Here is a 21,836-nt window from a genome sequence, read left to right as displayed (position 1 = left end):
AATAAGATATAATATTTACAAGCACATTATTGACAAGGATGACATCCTGGGACAAGATTTCTTAAAATTTTGGCAATGAAGGTAGACCCAGCCTCCTTACTATAAACAGGGAAGTTAAAAGCCACTATTCTGTTTAATTCCTGAGTATTCCCAGACACGTTTCTATCATAAAGATATACCATTTTCATCTTTTCCTTGTGTTTTTTCTTGAATTTCTGTGTTATACAGTAACCCTGAACAGTTGTAAATAAGTGACAGAAGAAACAAACAGAGCCAATGAGCAGGGTTTTGGTGATGGTGGTATTTTATTATTATTATTAACATTGCTACTATTATTATTATTAATAGTATCCTTGAAAAATAAAAAGTAATTTTTTGAAACTCTTGATACTTGCAAACTTTTGTTCTGCCAATGTAGGCACAAACTGAGCGAACAATGTCAACATGTGTTTTGTGTTAGGCAGCTCATTGCATCTAGAATTGTTAGACAGCTTAAAAGCCGTGTCAGTCTAGAGTTATTTCACTGTTGCTTGATTCGATTTCAAACTCAGTTTACATTAAGAAAGAAAAAAAGTAAACAAGGACAGATCATAAGTAGCAGAATATGTCAACTGATGACCCCATATAAAAAAATAGTAAGAACTAAATTGTATTTATGATAATACATAGCAGCCTTAAAGTAAAACATTTACTTTCCATAACTTGGATCCAGCAGAACTCCTGTGGACATCTTACTTTCATTTAGGAAATTTGGCAGACATATGTGGACTAACATATATATATATATGTCTGGCTGAACATCTGGCTTTAATACTTTTATCCATGAACAAGCAGTTACTGAATTAACTAACAATTTGCTGAATAAGAGGGAGAGATGATAATCTAAAATATCAAAATTCTAACATAGACAGGTATCTTACTCTTTTTTCTACCCTCTTTTCATATAAGCAACGACTTCTAAGTCAGTATGACTGCAATGTCCAAATAATGATTACTTGTCAGCAATATTGAGTGAAACCACAAAGACTGCTCCAAATGCTTGTATGCCCAGCTGTATAAAGTCTCAACGACACTAATTTCAGGAGAAAGGGACAATGATCCAGCTTATGCTATGTATTTTATAAAAAGTAAGTCAGCCCACCTTTCCTTCCCGAAAAGAGAATGCCTTCAAACCCACATGAAGTGGCCATTATTTATTTGTGCCTTCTGAAAAATATTTTTTTTTTCCCCCCAGGTAATTTTAAAACAAATCAAAACAAAACTGTGTTTTTTTAAAGACAAAATCTTCAACTTTTTCTGTATGTATTTACAAGAAATTCACATAAAGATAGACCAGAAATGTAATGACATTCAATTTAGTTTAGCATGACAACTGATTAGGAGTATGGTACTTCTCAGTTTTCTGAAGTACAGAGCAAACATCATGTAATACTGAGGATATACATAAAATGCTTATTTTTAACAATAGGAAGAATTTTTTTTGATGTGTGAGTAAAATCAATAAATAATGAGAATTTCATACCCCCTTTTTTTCCTCTGTATTCTTTCAGCTCTTTTGTCCTGTAGTAATTTTTCATCTTAACACCTTCTTTTAAGGAAAGATTTTCAACAGATCTTGTACTAGCAGATCAAAACAGTGGAATGATATTTAGTAAATTCTTAAAAACTGAGCTTTGAGAGCTCAGCATTAAAAAGTGTATGGAAGACATTTTATGCAATTTTGTACAATCAGCTAACTAAGCTTCATTGCAAATTACATAAACAGTAGTGTTAGCTGTAATAGAATTTAGAAACTGGACAGAACTGAGACATCATTGTCCTAGGGATATCAAGCAGACAAAGAAATGATTTTCATCCCAGAGATTGTCAATCACCATATACAATTGACAGAGCAGTAATAATCTTTAATTCACATGTTAATATGCTAGCAATAATGTATTCTATATTTAAGACACCTGGTAGCTGGTGATTACCTTTTTTACCATGAAGTACACATGAATTATGTTACTACTTGCCCTCCATAAAATAGCTGGAGTTTGCAGCCATTTGGGAGAAAAGGAGTGAGCATTAGGTGTATAACTGTTAAACTTCTGGTTTTGCTTTTCTAATTCAAGGCCAGGTTTGTGTCATTAAGATGCTGCCTATATAATTTAAAGAAGTACCAGAAGGTCATTTCACATCAGTTTCCACTTACCTATGAATCTCCCAGGTTTATGAGAGGAAGCACTGACAGGCTTTATATATATAAACTCACAGCAGGGGAGTATTTCATTCACTGGTTTAGTGCTTAACATGCTTGCCAAGTGAGCAGAAGCCAATACTAAAGTCACCATCAGATGACTTTTAAAGATCAAGCTATTCAGCATACTTTTTAAATAAAATCAATCTTTCCTGAGGGAAAAAGGAGCTGTTACAGCCTGTGATTGTTCTGGAAGCATTAATTTTGGTTATATGGCTACATAAAATCCCAGACAACCAGGAAGACTAACAGTGCTTTTATTTAGAATATCATACAGTTTGTCTGTTAGGGTACCAAGTTTCTATCTTGAGGTATTCTGCTTTATTTCAGGGAACAAGTTCATTAGAATCAGTCTAGGATCAAGGAACTGCAAAACTCCTTCTACAGAAGTCTTCCATTTATAAAACATTTCAATATTAGGCCCTGCTCATGTAGTTACAGTCCATATTTCTCACCTGTCCTCTTCATTATATTCCTTTGGATATAAACCATTCCTCTCTCAAGTAAGCTCATCTGTGTTGACTCAGATATTTGTGTTCACCACTCTGTATACAGATACAATCTTCAAAGATTCAGGATTACTTTTAAAGATTTCCCTGTAATTGCCTATGTTTAGAAAACAAAGAAAAAAGGTGTTTGAAGTCCTCACTTTGCTTTGTGTTTCTTCCAATTGGAGTTGTGACCGCAAAATGGGTGATTATTCTGCACTCTTAGAAAAATATCCCTGAGCCCTCTATTTTACTAAAGAAAGGTTGGCTTATTTAGCTTTTTGCTGTTTGTATGCAATTATTATTTATAGTTATCTAAAAAGAAAAATTCCAGTTAAAGAGTTTCACTAAGGTGGAAATAGTATGTATAGATATCAGGATTCCACGTAAGTCTTGGGTATTCAGGGAAACAGAATACTTGCACAAAATGTTTGATATGTCTAATGCCATACATACAGTTTCCATCTTAGGGTAACTATTTCAAAAGGTTCATCTGTGTTTTTTTAGTGCTGAACTGTACAGGTACTCACATTTTGGGTTTGGGCTTACTTATTAATTTAGTTATTGCTAAAATAGAAATGTTTTTTGTGTTTCAAAGGAGTCCCAATCTGTACTTTAACATGGTATTTCAATTTTCTTATAATTTTAATAACTGTGCTTAATTTTTTCCATATTATCTGTCATTACATCATAAATATGCTGCACATATACATCACTAAGGCTGTTGGATGGTTTGGATGGTTCCTTTTGGACTTTCTGAAGCACAAAATATTCCTTCTGTGAGCTTTTTTTTTTGGGGGGGGGTGGAAGTGGAGAGGGAGGACCATGTATGACTGAAAATTTTAGTGTAGTTGCAACCTAATGTAGTGTCATATCACCAAGATTTTTCAGTCTCATTTCTCCAGTGGTTTTATTTCCTGTCATACTTTCTAAAACCAGATCTACTATGTCTCAGCTCATGCTAAGATTTAGCATTTTTATGTTCCATGCAAGAAGAATAAATTTTCTTTTTATCCCATGGGTGAAGAAGGTGTCTAAATTTTATCATCTCACGATTTTGATGGTAGAAGATCAGGCCCTGAACTGAAATAGGAAGTGCACTAGGAAGTACCTCAAAAATGTAAGTCACATAGTTTTGTTCTTGAATGATGCTTTGAGTATTGCAGATTCAAGTAATTGTTATATGTACTGAAATGCGTAGTAAAATCCTCAGCTGAAGGGAAGTTGTCAAGAGTATGCAGAAATGTGATGAGGAAAGCCACAGCCCATTTAGAATTCTATTTGGCTAAGGACAAGAAGAGCTTCTTCAAATACATAATAGAAGAAAGCCTGGGAAACTGTGGGCCTGCTATGAATGAAGCAGGGACCCTGGCAATGGAGGACACAGAAACACTGAATGCTGCCTTTTCTTCAGTCTTCAATTCCAAGGCCACCCCTCATTTATTCCTCACCCAGGAGACCAGGGATGAGGTCTGGAGAAAGGAATCATTTCCCTCAGTTGAAGAAGATTTGGTTAGAGATCATTTAGACAAATTTGACACCCACAAGTCCATGGGCCCTTATGGATGCACCCATGAGTGCTGAGGTTGCTGGTGGACATCACAGCTAGACCACTCTTGATCATCTTTGAAAGGTGGTGGCAAACAGGAGAGATGCCTAGAAGAAATGTCAGTCCAGTCTTCAAAAAGTGCAAGGAGGAGGATCCTGGGAAGCACAGACAGTCAACCTCACCTCAATCCCCGGAAAGATGGTGAAACATTTCATGCTGGAGGCCATCTCTAGCATGTGGAAAATAATGCAATCAGGAGAAGTCAGTATGGATTCACCAAATGGAAATCATGTTTAAGCAACCTGATTGCTTTCTGCATTGGAGTGACTGGCTGCATAAATAAGAGTAAAGTAATAGATGCTGTCTGCCTGGATTTCAGCAAGGCTTTTGACACTGTCTCACATGACATCTTCATAGGCAAGCTTTCAGAGTGTGGGCTGGATGAGTGGATGGTGAGGTGGATTTAGAACTGGCTGAATGGCATTTCTCAGAAGGTTGCAATTAATGGCAAGTCTAATTGGAGACCTGTAAGTAGCAGCATCCCCCAGCATTTAATACTGGATCTAGTACACATCTATGAAAGCAAGTTTGCTGATGATACAAATCTGGGAGGAGTGGGTGATAGCCCATAGTGCTGTGCTGTCATTCAGGAGGATCTAGACAGACAGGTGCGATGGGTAGGGAGGAACATCTGAAATGCAACAAAGGCAAGTACACAATCCTGCACCTGGGAAGGAATAACTCCATGCTATAGTACAGGCTGGGGGTTAATCTGCTGGAAGGTAGCTCTATGGAGAAGGACCCAAGAGTCCTGGTGGACAAGTTGTCAATGAGCCACCAATGTGCCCTTGTGACCAATAAGGAATCCTGGGAAGAGCATTGCCAGCAGGATAGGGAGGTAATCTTTCTTCTCTACTTAGCCCTGGTGAGAACTTCTCACCTGAAGTACTGTATCCATTTCTGGGGTCTCCAGTACAAGAGAGATAGGGAGCTCCTGGAGCAAATCCAGAAAAGGGCTACTGGAATGATTAAGAGTCTGGAGCATTTCTTGTTTGATAAAAGGCTGACAGAGTTGGGCCTGTTTAACCTGGAGAAAAGAAGGCTCAAGGAGGAGATCTAGGCAATGTATGTAAGTATATGAAGGGAGAGTGTCAAAACGTTAGGGCCATACTCTTCTTGGAGTTGCCAGGCGATAGGATGAGAAGCAACAGGCGTGAACTACTAAAACACAGGAAGTTGCACCTGCACATAAGAAAGTTGTTCTTTACTGTGAGGGTGACTGAGCATTGGAGAGGTTGTGGACTCATAAGTAATGAGCCCTATGTGACCCTCTTTAAGCAGGGAGGTTGAACTAGGTGACCCCTGGTGGTCACTTCCAACCTCAACCATTCTGTGATTCTATGAAAGATAAGGTATTCTAATATTTTGACTGCAGATGAAGACAATTTCCACTACTCACTCAGGATTATAAACCAGTTTCACTCATATCACTTCAATAAATGCACAGCAATTAACATGAATTATAGAGTAATGAATTTCTACTTTATAATATTATTGTTATTAATTATTGCAATATTTATAAATTAAAATAATGAAAATACAGTAATTTTGAAATTGAAAACTCAATAATAACATTCTCATTGTATTTAGGATGCATTCTCTACCACTTCTGTGCTGATGTTCTGCTAAGAACAAAATAAAATCTTACAGAGGGTTTACTTTCTCCACAAATAAATGCTTTCCATTTAGCTCTTGAAACATTTCACTTTGAAACATTCCCTAAGTTTTCATTTCACATTTCAGTTATGGACTCAGGCAGACTGGCAAACACATCTGTTGCCAGACTGGAAACTCTGATAAATGGTTGCATCTACTTTACAGACCATATTGTTGTGTCTCCTGTTTACAGATATTGAATGGCTGGACTATTTTTATTCTTTTCTTTCACAGGTTTTCTTTATATGCTTTTTGATAATAGATGTGAAGGAATTTTTCAGTGTTTCCTAATTGGTTTGGTTTTGGTGATTTTTTTTTTTTGTTTTGTTTTGTTTTGTTTTTGTAGGGAGATGTTTTGGTTTTGCCTACTAATGAAAAGAAAAACTAATTATTCAAGTATTAATTTCATCACATGATGCAGGTGAAGTGATAATTTGTTTCAGATGAATAAACTGATGAATCACCCTACCTAAACAATAACATTTATTGATAGGATAATAAAAGATAATTATTATATTCAAAAGCTGTTGTATTTTTAATTAGTAGCTCTAAATTAGCTGAGAGGTGATTGAAGAACCAAGCAACTTTTTCATAGTGACTTTTCCATTAAATCTAGAAGCCTCGTTACTTAATAAAATCATTTAAATTAAACTGGGCATCTTAATAAGATCGTTTACTTAATTGTAAATTTACAAAAAAATTGCAGGTGTTTTATTTCTTCTCAGCTCAGAGACATAAAACTAAGCAACAGAAAAATCAGCTGTTTCACCATCTCTTTCTTTCTATAAAACTTGCTTAGACAGTCAGATACTTTGAAAGTGTGATTCAAATTCATTTTCTAAATATGCAATTTATAGGAAAGCAATGAAACAGGACTAGAAAATGCTGCCTACACTCAAGATTAACAATATTTTTACATCTTGAGATGCTGCCCCAGTTCAGAACATCTTTGTAGTAGCAGGGCAGTGGCCTTCTACACTTTGCAACTTCTAATGTCTTCCACATATTTTTGTTCATTTTTCCCTCCATCCTGTTCACACAGCAACTGAAGGAGACTAAAAAAATAAGCTTAACTAGCTGTAGGCTACAATTGCTGGGTCTAAAGAGAAGTGTGCCACCCAATTGTGTTTTCTCTTTCAGAGTATCCTGACTACTTGCATATCGTAATTATAACTAATTGTCTTTTGCTTAAAGAAGAGTCTGAAGAGAAGGAAATAAGTTCATTTTAACTTTAGCATCTGAAGAAAAGGTTTTGAACAAAAGTAGACAGGAGATATTTTAAATGAATAGGAGTGTTGGATTATGAATATTATCAGAGAATCATAGAATAGTTAGATTTGGAAAGGACCTTAAGATCATCTAGTTCCAACCCCCCTGCCAGGGGCAGGGACACCTCGCTCTAAACCATATCATCCAAGGCCTCATCCAACCTGGCCTTGAACACTGCCAGTGATGGAGCATTCACAGCTTCCCTGGGCAACCTATTCCAGTGCCTCACCACCCTAACAGGAAAGAATTTCTTCCTTATATCCAATCCAAACTTCCCCTGTTTAAGTTTTAACCCATTACCCCTTGTCCTATCACTACAGTCCCTAATGAAGAGTCCACTCCCAGCATCCCTATAGGTCCCCTTCAGATAGTGGAAGGCTGCTAGGAGGTCTCACTCAGCCTTCTTTTCTCCAGGCTGAACAGCCCCAACCCTCTCATCCTATATTCATATGGGAGGTGATCCAGTCCCCTGAGTCATCCTCGTGGCCCTCCTCTGGACTTCTTCCAACAGTTCCATGTCCTTTTTATGTTGAGGACACCAGAACTGCACACAATACTCCAAGTGAGGTCTCACAAGAGCAGAGTAGAGGGGCAGGATCACCTTCTTTGACCTGCTGGTCGTGCTCCTTTTGATGCAGCCCAGGATACAGTTGGCTTTCTGGGCTGCAAGCACACACTGCTGGCTCATGTTCATTTTCTCACAGACCAGCACCCCCAAGTCCTTCTCCTCAGGCTGCTCTGAATCTCTTCTCTGCCCGGCCTGTATCTGTGCCTGGAATTGCTCTGACCCAGGTGTAGGGCCTTGCACTTGGCATGGTTAAACTTCATGAGGTTGGCATCAGCCCACCTCACACGTGTCAAGGTTCCTCTGGGTGGCATTCCTTCCCTCCAGCATATCAACCAAACCACACAGCTTGGTGTCATGGGCAAACTTGCTGGGGGTAGACTCAATCCCACTGTCCATGTCAGCGACGAAGATGTTAAACAAGACCGGTGCCAGCACCGATGCCTGGTGGACACCACTCATTACTGGTCTCCAACTGGATGTAGAGCCATTGACCACAACTCTCTGTGTGCGGCCCTCCAGCCAGTTCTTTATCCACCGAGTGGTCCATCCATCAAATTGATGTCTCTCCAATTTAGAGACAAGGATGTCATGTGGGACAAATTCTCTCTTTATTTTTCAAAATAAGGCCTCATAACTGTTAGACCTATGTTTCCTAGTTCCTATTCAAAGTGTTCAATTTTTTACTTGGTACATCTATAATCCACATTTGTTCTGTTCCCTCAGAATGTATCTCACTAGAAACAAGAAATTTTCTCGTTTAAGGAGGCAAAGTAACAGTCTGCCACTCTTTTCTTCAACCAAGTTATCATGAATTCTCATAGCTTCTTAAAATAAAATATTATTAGAAACATATACAACACTGTTTCTGATATACATAAATCATATATCAGCTATGTATGTTGTATAATATACAACAAACAATCTTTAAAACGTTACTGCTTGGAAGTATAATCTTTATTAAAGTTTTTTTCAAAAGACACTAATTAAATGGCATAGATAGGCTCATTGCTGGTAACAGTTTAAGTAATGTCCAATGTCTGGTAGAGAAAAAATATCAAACTGTGATAGTATGTATTCTATGTAATAAACATTAATATATTCAATCAGGTATCTATTTTTAATGTTTGTAAAGTACCAATTACTAAGATCAAAGTCTTCTGGATTTTTTTATATCATTGAGAAGATTAAATCTGTCAGTAGTGTAGTCAAATATGGGAGGATGTTATGCTATCTGCAATATATTAGATTGTAATGTGCATATAAAATGAATTAAGTGGAATATAAACATCTTTGATGCTGTTCTTTGTGATTGAGTCCATACCCCTTTCTGCTTAAAGAAAATAATATCATGTTCTATGTATAATAAATTTGAAATAATTTCAGATTTCAAAATTTGATACCTTAAAATAATTCTTAGAAAAATATGCTTATACTTACCTATATTAAAAATCACCGTAAGTATTATCACAACTGAAGTCTGAGTGTATCAGTATTCATAATAAAATAATGAAGTCTGCAGACTTAGTCAGGTACATACCGATTTGAACTTTTTAGTTCTTTTTTAGAACTTTTTTAGTGTGAGGTGCCCCTGCCCATGGCAGGGGGTTTCAAACTTGATGATCTTAAGGTCCTTTCCAACCCTAACTATTTTATGATTCTGTAATTCTAACTATGATTCTAACTAAATAAATCAGAAATACACAGAGGGCAAAAAAACCCAAACAATAAGATGACAGGACAGTGGAACTATTTGCCTAAATATATTCTGCAATTCCATCACTTAAAGTATTTAAATCAAGATTTTTCACTACAAGTAGCTATCATTTATGAAGCCTTACACCTGTATCGTAAGAATCATAATACCAGGACAGAAAACAAGGGTCTGCCCAACACAGAGTCCTTAACCTGCAATCTTCCATTCCAACACTCCAGTCATAGGAGCCATCCCACCACGTTTCTGTGATACCCCCATAAACGTGCACACATCTCTAATTTGTCTTGTTTGTTCCCCATGCTGTGGGTGTTTGTAGAGAGGCAGCTGAGCTGAGCTCCAGATGAAGCTGGCTCATTGGTTGGAGTGACTGGAATCTCTCTACATTGCTCCAAGCATTTATTATAGGTGTTGGCAACTGACTGGGTGCGTTGCGATGGAATGATGCCCCCTTTCCCCATCACATCTAGTTTAAAGCATCCTTGACCAGTCTGGCAACTCACCAGCTCTGTCAGCCCCCAGTAGACCTGGCCTCCTAAATGAAGTCCCAGGTTCTAGGTACCCAAACCCCTCACTATGGCACCACCCTTCTAACCATGTATTAACCTGATCCTATGGGTAATGATATCTGTGTTTTAGTGGGATATTTTGAAACAACGATGGGCTTATACATAAAATAATATATTACCTATCAGTAGGCTTTTCCATGCAAATATTCTTCAGATTAAATAAATTATAGATTACTTACTTGCACTGTAGTCAGTGTTCTGGGTCTTTTCACTCTCAATCTGTGAAACAATTTGGTTATCGCTTATAGCTATCTGTATTTTTTGACAAAATGTTCTACTAGGGTTGTATTATCATTTCAACTTCCTTTCATTGGTTTAGAAATACCATTAGCAACATTTGAAAGGGTTATATTATCACTCAAAACTTTGAGACTGACCTTATTCCAAAAAATAAGAAAAAAAAAGTAAGTCTTAAGCAAATGTCACAGGAGGCCTTTTTCCTTTTAAATGTGGTGTCATGATCGAAATGGAAAAAAAAGAAAAACCATGAAGGATTCAAAAGCTTGCCAGCATGCCACAGGTTTTAGAAAACATCTTCATCATATATGTAATAGTTTTGTTTTTTTTTCCATTCAGTGTGTATTCTTGTATTCTGGTTTGTGATTTATTTTTCATATGTATATCTATTTTTCTCCTGTACTTTTCTCTAGCTTTCACAAATTCTTTTTTTTCCCCCCTCATTTGACCTTATTATTATTCTGTGTTTTTCTAAATATTCTTCTTGTGCCCTTATTTTATAGGAACTAAATGAAACTAAATGAAAGAACATGCATGTTGACACTGAATAGTCCAATCTGTGATGTCTGATTTTTTTCTGATTCCTTATGCAGCAGACAATCATTTTTATGTCTGGAAGTTTAGTCATTGCTCTCCATACTGAGCAGAACACAAAGAAAGATAATATTTGTAAACTGTGTTTTCACTAACAGTTACTGTTTTACAGATTGTACCCTACAAGATTGGATAAAATTATATCCAACTTGTCTTTAAAGGGGCAGCTAAATGTGATCTGTATGTGATAAGAACATACATTAGCAGCACAGTAAGATACAACTAAGCAAGCATTGGTGAACCATTTGTGAAGCTCTCTGGTTAGAAGCAAGGGTGCTTCTAGCCAGTTAGTGCCCTACAAACTTGTAACACCAATAGCTTGTCATATTTTAACACTTATGGTCTTATGGTTACTTACTTTGTAGTGAACACCTTCTGTTCATTATAGTTGTTGAATCTCATTAATTGAAGGAAAACCTAGTTTAATTTACTGGTATTCAAATGCATTATTGATTTTTAGGTACTTTAAAGTACACTTTGCAGTAGTCTTATTCTTTCATTTTTAAAAAGTATACAAGAGAAAATATGGTACTATGTTATATTAAAAACAAATTCTGTCAGTATATAATGGAATACTTTGATTTTTATATTGGATGAAAAAGCAACGTATGTTCTTCTAGGCCTCTGCCCTATTTTTTTTCACAGCATATGTCCTTATTTCCTTCTTAATAGCAAAACAGTATACTCTGGAGGAAGCGTTTTCTATTGCTATACACGACATGTTATCTCAGCTTGTGCACAAGTAAAACCACGTTTATTTAACACACATTTATTTTTTATTTAGTGGGATATAATTTAAGGTCTTCAGTTTGTACTGAAGTTTTTAAAAGATTGCTTTGTAAGGCAAAAAGAAGAATAAATTGTGTCTGTAAAGTCAAAATATTATGGATGAAGATCATCTCAGCTTTCTTCAGCCATCTAAAAGGTGAATATCTAGTTTACAATAGTTGTCTAGGTTTCACTCTAGTTAATGGATAAAGATAGGTCCCTCCAGAGCATGATTCATTCCTCTTCAAGAAAGTATTCAAGAAATAAGTCCCCACAAACTATATAAATTTTAGGTAGCTTAGACAAAATGAGATAAAACCAATGTTTTAGATATACAATCAATCCTAAGGTCTGCAAAAGTTGTCAAAATGGTAACCTGCTGGCCATAGGGGTAAATAAACCATTGTTACCTATTTAAACAAATAATAATAATAGAAGCTTGAATTTCAGTTTTGTCAAATTGAAACATACCTATTTACAGAAAAGAAGGTGTTATGGAGTGATGTTTCTTTCGGGGTTCCGTATTGTATAACAGGTACACCATATTGGTGTTATTTATCGTTGTTGTAGATAGTATAAACTACAATTAATATATCAGCTTTAGCATCTGTTCTTTCATGTTTTCTGTTAATTTTTATATCTGATTTTTTTGTATTGTTATATCAATTATATAGTTCCATTTGCTCAGTCACTCTTAATTATTATCTGCTCCAGGTAAGCAATTCTCTACCCTTACTCATGTCAGTAGAAATACCTCTTCTAGTGGCTTACATGTAAACCCATCACTAGCCTTATTTTGATGTCTAGTCTGCAGTGCACCTATATATCAACAACCCAGATTTATCAGTTAAAGTGATTTGATCCTTATTTGGACTGGTTAATAATATTTTAATGAGTTTTCCAAGGACAGATTGTATAGATTATACTGAATGCTCAGGTTTATATTTTATCAGGTTTTGTTAATTTTGAAACAGATATTTTTTGTCTTCAAATTATATTTGCCATGGATTGTTATTAAGAAAATTCTTTTCAAACACTAAAAAATAAAGAGAGTAAATACATGCCTAATGGGCAGACAACAATAACCCACAGAAAACAGGAATAATGAACTGTTCTAAAAATCAGAATTTCCCTTCTTGTGACAATCTCAGCTGATCATCAGATGCATTACAGTATTTCACAGATGATTGAATAAAAAATAAGTATCTTGGCACAAAAAGAGGAAGGAAGAAGATCTATATTCTATCTCCACTACTGGCTGCACCATACTTCCTACTGACTTGAGGAAGCAGTTTGATTCACTTGAACTTAAATTGGTCATAAAGCAGTGGACTCAAAACCCCTTACCTGAGCATACTGCGGTTTTATATTAACCGCTTGCTGCTAGCAGCTCCTATTTGTCAGTGCTTTGTCATGTCTCAGCCATACAAATCACCTTAAAACTCTTCATGACGTATTTTATTTCAAACATGATAACTTTTGGTTACCTTCTCAGATTTTATCTGTGTTTTATTAAGAAATACTCAACTGACAGTGAAAAAAAAAGTTACCACAGGTGATCTGTGGAGCTTTCACTTTTCAAAATGACTGATTTTTTGTCACACATTTGTTCACTTTCTTGTGTTACGCTCTTAGAGAAGAAGGTGCTTCAGACAAAACTGGAGGCAACAGCAATCTTGAAATACTTACGAAATGCAGAAGCAGACCTTTGAATTTTTTTTACTATGCTGTATAATTGCTGTGGAAATATTTTATGATAACCCATTACAACACAAATATAGGCTATTAATTCTATTTTTTTTATTTTTCCCAGGATACAGCTCTTGATAATTGTTACATGTGATTGTTAAGTTACACTTCAGCACTTGCCTGAATTTTCCATATACAGTTTCCAACTTAATTCAAAATGGGAAATAGCAGTGGAAGTCCCAAGGACCTTTACTTAGCTGAATGGCAAAATCAGATGCATTGTGTATGAACATTAAATTTAATAAAAGTGCAAATGTGATAAAAAAAAAGAATCTGGATTAAATTTGTTAGTTATCTTTAGAAACACCAAAGAGAAGATTTGACTGCTGCTAAATATTATTTTAAAAATAAGCAGATCTAGTAAAAGAAAAATTCAATGTTTAACTTGAAGGAAAAATGACGGACGTAATTTGGCATCTCATGGTTCCGCCTAACTTAGGACAAAAAAGTATTCAGAAGTGTCTCACAATTTTAAAATTACTTTTGTTAGAAATTTTAACAAATATAAAAAGGGGTTCTTTTAAAAAAAAATTTTTTTCTTCTTGAAAAGAGAGTATGATAAGATCCTTAGTTAGCCAGGTGGAACTGGCTTGCTTTTTTTTTTTTCAAGTCAGTCAAAAAAAAAAAGGGCAATTTGAAAACATTACATTTTTAATAGAATATTTTTAATGCTTTAAGTATGTATGAATGGGAGGAATTTTAAGTAACAAAATATACCAGATAGAGATATTATAGAACATATGGTGAATAAATGCAGTCTAGTAGCAACACATTAGACTATTTATCCCCAAATGTCTAACCTGGATAATGAACTAGAACTGGTTCTGTTACTCTTTATAGCTGTTCTAGCACCTACATGTATCTGTTTCTATTTTTTCATCTTTATGGTCTGTAAGCTATTTTCCCCTCCTTTGCTAGCAATGGCAATAAAATTAGGATGTAAATGTTTTGTAGGTACTGGGGACAGAATTAATACAAACAGCTATTTTTTTTTTCTTTTTTGCAAGTTTAAACACCTGTGATGAGAACATGTTTCACAGACCTTTGAACTTAAGTGCAAAAATAACATTTTTCAATTGAGTTGTCCTAGTAGCATGACTTCAAAAAATCACTTTTGTGATTCAGTATATGTATTCCTAAAAGTGTTTGCTACTTTGGATCAGTTGCTTATTTATTTCACAAAGGTAAAGATGCACTGAATGTTAATGTCCTTAAGAAAAAAAAAATAAATATTCCAAGGTAAGTAAAGGGTAAGTAAAACACTCGGGAGTAGTTTCCAGTTCTAGGCTCCTCAGTGTAAGAAAGACAAGGAGCTACTTCAGAGTGTCCAGTGGACGGCCACAAAGATGATCAGGGTCTGGAGCATCTCTTTTCATGAGAAGAAGTTGTGGGAGCTGGTCTTGTTTAATCTAGAGAACAGGAGACTGAGAGGGGATCTCATTAATGCCTATCAATATCTCAAAGGTGGGTGCCAGGAGCAAGGTGCCAGACTCTTTTCAGTGGTGCCCAGTGACAGGACAAGGAGCAATGGCCATAAACTAAAGCACAAGAAGTTTCACCTCAACGTATGGAAGAATTTTACATTGAGGGTGGCAGAGCATGGGAACAGGCTGCCCAGGTAGGTTCTGGAGTCTCCCTTTCTGGAGACATTCAAAACCTACCTGAACGTATTCCTTTGTAACCTGCTCTAGGTGGCCCTGCCTTGGCAGGGATGTTGGATTAGAGGATATCCAGAGATCCCTTCCAACCCTAAAAATTCTGTGATTCTGTGATACAGTCTTAACCGAATAAATTCATAAAATGCAATATATATAGCAGGACACTTAGAATTATAAAGGAAGATATTGCAGTGAGAATTTAGCTGTGAATTAAGTGGTGGTGAACTGAGAATTTTAAAGTATATTCAACAGCAGAAAAAAGGGTTTGTTCCTTAATTACTATAATCTTTTAATGAATATATGTATGTTTGTGTACCTTCATTGTCTCCTTCATATATATATATGTATAAATGCATTTATTATTCATTTACTGCTGTAATGGTATGAAAAATGACTTTAAATAACAGAACAGATAGCCACTATATATAAGTTTAATTTACTTATATTTAAAACAATATATTAACGTATTTTCTTCTCTTTTTCTCTTTTTTTTTTTTTTCCTTTTTCCTGTTTTGCTTGTCCTTTCTTATTCTGTTACCCTTTCTTTGGATATTGATGTCTCTTGCTGTTGCACCTTCCTGCTTCATCAGTGGTTTTTGGCCAGTTTGTGTTTTTCCAGACATCACTCCATGATGTAGTTGAAGTATACGATGGCCCTACTCTGCAATCATCTTTGTTATCCTCTCTCTCAGGATCTCATTCAGGTATCCTTTAATAGAACTCTTATTAAAATGTTATTTATTTTTATAAACCTATACAAATAGTGAAGTAGGAATACCCCAATCTATTAGATTCAATTCAGGCAAAAATATTAAATCAGAATTTTGAACAAAAAGCCTAAACACTCAACCCTCGTTGCATTAATGAATAAAATGAAGTAAAATTGAATCTATATTTGCAGATTCCTTCTAGTACTTATTATAGTGAGTGTTTTGGGCTTCTTACTCTGTGCCTTTATTATTTTTATATATTGAGCAATCTGAAATGGGTATTATATACTTTAAAGCAGTGTACATTTGTAGCAAAGTAAAAACATATAGGTTATGTGTGACTCAATTGAAAGAAATACAGGGTTTGGGTTGGTTTTTTGGTTGTTTTTTTGGTAAAGGAAACAAACAACAAATATTCCTAATACCTGAGATGAGTTTTGTCCCCCTTTTCTAGAACAAAGTAATACTGCCAGTATAAAATGCTGAAATTGCATATATCTTGCAAAGTGTACTGAAGCAGAACATGGGTTTAGGGGGATTATTTCTATGTGCCAACATGTTGACAAGTATTTTGAATGCTTCTTTAGTAAAAACTGGTTATGATAGCTTTGTATTTGCTTTGTTTGAGTAGGTGAATCCCTTCCATTGAGCTCAGGTAACCAGATCACAATTAGATTTACTTCAGTTGGACCGATAACAGCTAAAGGATTTCATTTTGTTTACCAAGGTGAGGCAATCTGGAAAAATGTGTACATTTATTGTGTCATCACAAATTTTAAATCATCAGAGTAATAGACTGAGAATATGAAGGAAAATAGTAGCCTGTTATCGATATCATATCTTTTACTATTTCTGCATGTTTTGAAAAGTGTTTAGGACCATTCTTTTATCTGTATTTTAAATGTTAAATCAAATATTTAAGAAGCATAAGAGAGGTTTCAAATTTAAGAAGACAGTTATATAAAGCAGCTGTTTCTGTTTGCTGATCTAATTGACTAATGAATGCTAGATCCATCTGGTTGCTTGAACTGGTTTATCTCTCAATTTTAATATGAATAACTGTGTTATTATCTGTGAGTGAATCAGTGATCTTACTGTTAAAATACTTTTTCTTGGTTTACATTATTTGCCTTATATGTCAGTACTTGCAACTGCAATTCATTCTTTCCTTAAATTTAAATCAGGAGTTGACAATCAGAATACACATTTAGAAGTCCACAAGAATAGACGTAAATATTTATCTGACACAGAACACATTGTTTTTAAACCACGTATTAGCTGAATATTTCATAGTTGTATTTCAGGGCCATTTTAGAAAGGTTTCAGTGTCGATTTTGTGCATTGCTTTTAGTCTTGGCAAGAATATCAGTGTCACGCACTTCTAAATAAAAGCTCTGACATCAAGAGGTATGTGATCCATATAGTGAAGATTCATTTGGGGATTGTGAAAATACTCTTTAACTGGCAAATAACCATGTGTTCCTTCCAGTCATTTTAAATATTTGTGGTTCAAAATCTGTATTTGTCCACCAAATCTAAAATGAGGAACCCACAGTTGTTTGTATGTTTGCAGCTGTTCCAAGAACAAGTGCAACACAGTGTAGCTCTGTGCCTGAACCAAGGTTTGGAAAAAGGATTGGAAATGAATTTGCGGTTGGGTCATTGGTTCTTTTTGAGTGCAATCCGGGCTATATCCTTCACGGGTCAACAGCAATTAGGTGTGATACAGTACCAAATGCATTGGCACAGTGGAATGATTCACTCCCTACATGTGTTGGTGAGTTGTTAAGGCTCTTTAACAGAACTAATTACTGCTTGAAGTGTAGACCATTCTCTCTAGCTGAGCATGTTCCTTCTATGTTATCTGTACAATATTTTATTCTTGCTTACTTTTATTCACTTTCTTCTTCATTCAAGGTTTTTATTCCCTTTTCTGTTGCAACCTTGCTGTGATATTTCACAAGTTTCATGAACAAACTCTTCTGCTATAAATTACATGCTAGCTTCTCTTACTAACATCAGTGACAGCACCTCTCTGTCCCTTAATCAAGACTCAAAAATATGAGTTTGTACCCTGACTGCTTGCAAGACTAAGATGCTCTCAACTTGCAGATCTTTAATGAGATATTGCAAGATATTATAAAGAACACTACTATTTTAAAGATTTAGAAGTAGCTGCACTAAAATTTCATTATTTGTCAGAAAAAAAGTACTATTTCATATCAGAAAATACACTTTGCTTCTAGTCATAAAAGACTAAATTGTCAGAATTAAAATTTCAAATTAATGTGCATCCATTGACATTTATAAAACTGATTTGCACCAATTGGAAATCTGGTGATTGTGCTGAAAATCTGCGCAGTAAAGAGATAAAATTCGAACGGTACATTTTTCCATAGGTTTATGTCAAGGGCAAATATGGCACGTTTTCATAGTAAGTTTTACTAGAGTTTGGCTTGTTTTTTTTTTGTATGGGAAAACCTCAGTTGTTTATAAATGAATTAAAATTGGTTATCATTTGCAGAAATGTTCTTGCAATGCCACTGAATATTTCAACCTGTAACATTGGTTGCATTATACGTTAATTTCATGCAAACAAAATACATTAAAAACTTCATTTTGAAGATCAACACATCTGAAGAAGTCCATTCCCAGTCATGTATGATTTAAAGTTACTTTACTTTCCTAATAGAGAACAGGTTTTTTATAATAATTATCCTAATTGTCATGGTTTAACCGAAACCAGACAACTTGTTCACCCACTCCCCCCCTCTTCTTGCCCTCCCCCTACTCCTGGAGGGATGGAGAGGAGAATGCAACTCCCATGGGTTGATATAAGAACAGTTTAGTAACTAAGGTATAACACAAATCACTGTTGCTACCACCAATAATAGTAATAATAAAGGAAATAACAAGGGAAGAGAATACAACACCCCATCACCAGTCGACCAATAACTTGCCCCCCCAGCCCGATCAAGCACCGACTGATACCTCCTCCAACCCTGCTGTCCACCCTGCCCTTCCGGGTAACTCCCAGTTCCCCCCTCGGTATGACGTGCTGTGGTATGGAATACCTCTTTGGTCAGTTTGGGTCAGGTGTCCTGTCTTTGTTTCCTCCCAGCTTCCCCTCCTCCCTGGCAGAACATGAGGCTCACAAAGTCCTTGGCCAAACCAAAACATCATTTTTATGAGCTTTGTTCCCAGCCCGAAAGTCAAAACACAGCAGTGCACCAGCTACCAAGGAGAAAAAATGACTGCTGCTGCTAAACCCAGGACAACCCGCTACAAAAAGTCATTATGAGTATTAAGAAGTACATAAGAAGAGGTTTACATGAATGGGAAGAAAGGGAAATAGAGAACATTTCTTTCATCAGGTTGATTTTGTATCTTTTGTGCTAATAAACATGGTAGAGTCTGAATAGTTTTCAGTAAAATACAAGATTTTTCTCAAAAATACTAAGCTCTTGCTAGAGTGAAAGAGTAAGTATGCTGGGGTGATATTAATAAAATATGATTAACAAGGTATTGTATACAAATAATATTTATTTAGACTGTTTCAGGCATAGACACAGAACCACAATTTATATATCGCTAAGAAGATGAAGTATATACTTAATTTATTCTCAGTGATTACAGATTTTGTAATATCTACCCCCTTGAAATGTATTCCCTTTTTTTCAGATATGACAACTCGACATAGTGTTGGAATAATTATTTTGACCTTTGATCACAATATATTATTGATATTTTAGTATACAGTTTAGCTTGTGGAAGACAAAGTTATTTGTCTCTAGGCAAGCTGAACTGAGAAAGTGTTACAGGTCACCTTATGTGTGAAAATTACTGCGCCAATAAAGATAATACAAATCTATATGAGGTGAAGATTGCATTGAACTAAATGAGTTTAATAATTGAAATGGTAGACATGACTGTATTAAATTGTCTTAACTCTAGTGAATGCGAGAGTATTTCCTTACAAATAGTAGACTTCAATTGTTCTGTCCATCCTTTTATGGGTAGTTATTGAAACATTTTAAGTGACACTGACCTTTAGTTTATCCATGTAGTTCCCAACAGATGCTATCAATTATATACCACACAAAATGTAGCTACAGTATTCTGTCTTAAGATAAGTTGCATTCTCCTACCTATTTTCTAAATCCTCATATTTATATCTAATGAAATCCATTCAGAACTTAGTAGCACTGCATAGAAGTAATACATTAGCTTCTAATAGTTTTGATAAACCATCTCATTAATCTTTTCCTTCAAATTCTTAAATATAGAATATCTTTATCTAGATTAAGCTGTAATATTCTTTGTCCCTGTTAGAATAATCTAGACAAGTACATTCAAGTTGAATATTCAGAAGATAAACTTGGTGATACTGACTGCATTTGTCCTGTTTCACACATAATACTTTTAATAGGGGGCTGGAACACCTCCTGTATGAATACAGGCTAAGAAAGTCAGGGCTGTTCAGCCTAGAGAAGAGAAAGCTGCTTAGAGACCTCATAGCCACTTTCCAGTATCTGAAGGGGGCCTACAAGGATGCAGGAGATGAACTTCTCATCAGGGACTGTAGTGGTAGGAGTAATACATTTAAACTTAAACAGGGGAAGTTCAGGTTAGATATAAGGACAAAGTTTTTTACTGTGAGGGTGGTGAGACACTGGAACAGGTTGCCCAAAGAAGTGGTAAACACTCCATCCCTGGCAGTGTCCAAGGCCAGCTTGGACAGAGTCTTGGGTGACATGATCTAGGGTGAGGCATTCTTGCCCCTGGCAGGGGGGGGTTGTAAATAGGTGTTAAAGTTCTTTCTAACCCTAACTATTCTATGATCCTATTAATCTATGGGCATGGATATGGTGAGTGCGGTCTTGCAAACACATACCAATTTACAAACTAATGTGGTAGATCCGTAGTCTGCAATGGGTTAATTCACAAACACAATGAGTCAAGAAGTTGAGACTGATGTTATTAATTATTTAGAAAAAATCATAGCAGCAATATTAAAAAAGAGCATACAATTTTTTACAATGTTTTGATCTTTAATACTGATACAATACATAATTGTTCAAACTTCATTCTTAACCCCTAAAAATAACAGACTGGCTTTAACTTTATTAAAGGTCAGACAAGTAAGGGAATTATGAGCATGATTCTGCCAGGTAGAAAACTAGTAGGAAGACATAATTTTCATTTTTCTTTTCCGATGTGAAGGTTTTTGAGGTATAAGATTTTATTTTCCTGAGGCAAATATAAATTTTTTAATGTGGCATAAATTTAAAAAAAAGCTTTCAGCTATGGTATGCTGAGCATTGTGTAATCTTTTATAACAACTGTTCTCACTTCTGAAGCTTCCACTTCTTTTCTTGCCTTATACATTTCCTTCCAGTGCCCTGCGGTGGAATTCTGACAAAGCGCAAAGGGACCATTTTGTCTCCTGGTTACCCTGAGCCTTATGACAACAACCTGAATTGTGTGTGGAAGATCACAGTACCAGAGGGAGCTGGGATTCAAGTAAGTATACTTGCAATTTGCTTGTTATCGACACATCTAAGTCTGTTTTTCCTGATGCAAGAATATGAAAAGGTCATTGATTCATACATGTTTCTATCTCACTAATGATTCTCACAGTGGAATTTATTACACATCATTTTTGTTCCAACAGTTGTTAGAAGTTGTAAAACTACAGAAATCTTAAAAGATACACTTGTAACTTTTTCTGCTTAAAAGAAAATCACCAATACTTTAAAATTATTTATTTCAATATATCAGTGACTCCATGTAAGCCAGAGGAAATCAACAGGCTTTCCTGTAAGTTTTTTTTTCCCTAAAGTGAATAAATCTCCTCTAACAGAGTGAAAGTAAGTGGGTTGTTTCAATGGACAAGTTCTTGTTATTTACTCTATAGTTATGGAAGCTCATCATGGTATAAAGATGCTCCAGCATGTTTCAGCATGAGATGGGAATTCCTCCTTTAATATACTATCAGAATTCTTGTTTAC

General features: G+C 35.5%; 1 protein-coding gene across 4 annotated transcripts in view; it reads left to right on the top strand.

Annotated features, from left to right (window-relative positions):
• Positions 1-21,836, top strand: part of CSMD3 (CUB and Sushi multiple domains 3) — a 600,129-nt gene that overhangs the window by 455,984 nt on the left and 122,309 nt on the right. For all 4 annotated transcript variants that reach the window (XM_061373410.1, XM_061373409.1, XM_061373412.1 and 1 more), the window contains 4 exons: positions 15,706-15,819; positions 16,457-16,552; positions 17,399-17,602; positions 21,224-21,348. In XM_061373410.1, the coding sequence (XP_061229394.1) occupies positions 15,706-15,819; positions 16,457-16,552; positions 17,399-17,602; positions 21,224-21,348 (539 nt within the window). The remainder of the gene's footprint in view (positions 1-15,705; positions 15,820-16,456; positions 16,553-17,398; positions 17,603-21,223; positions 21,349-21,836) is intronic.

Source organism: Neopsephotus bourkii, unplaced genomic scaffold (assembly GCF_033783945.1).
Source record: "Neopsephotus bourkii isolate Nb327-2 ecotype Australia unplaced genomic scaffold, CSIRO-AGI_Nbou_v1 NB_1630, whole genome shotgun sequence".
In the NCBI taxonomy this organism is placed as follows: Eukaryota; Metazoa; Chordata; class Aves; order Psittaciformes; family Psittacidae; genus Neopsephotus; species Neopsephotus bourkii.
Note: the sequence above shows the minus strand (reverse complement) of the source record. Positions and strands in the feature narration are given on the sequence as shown.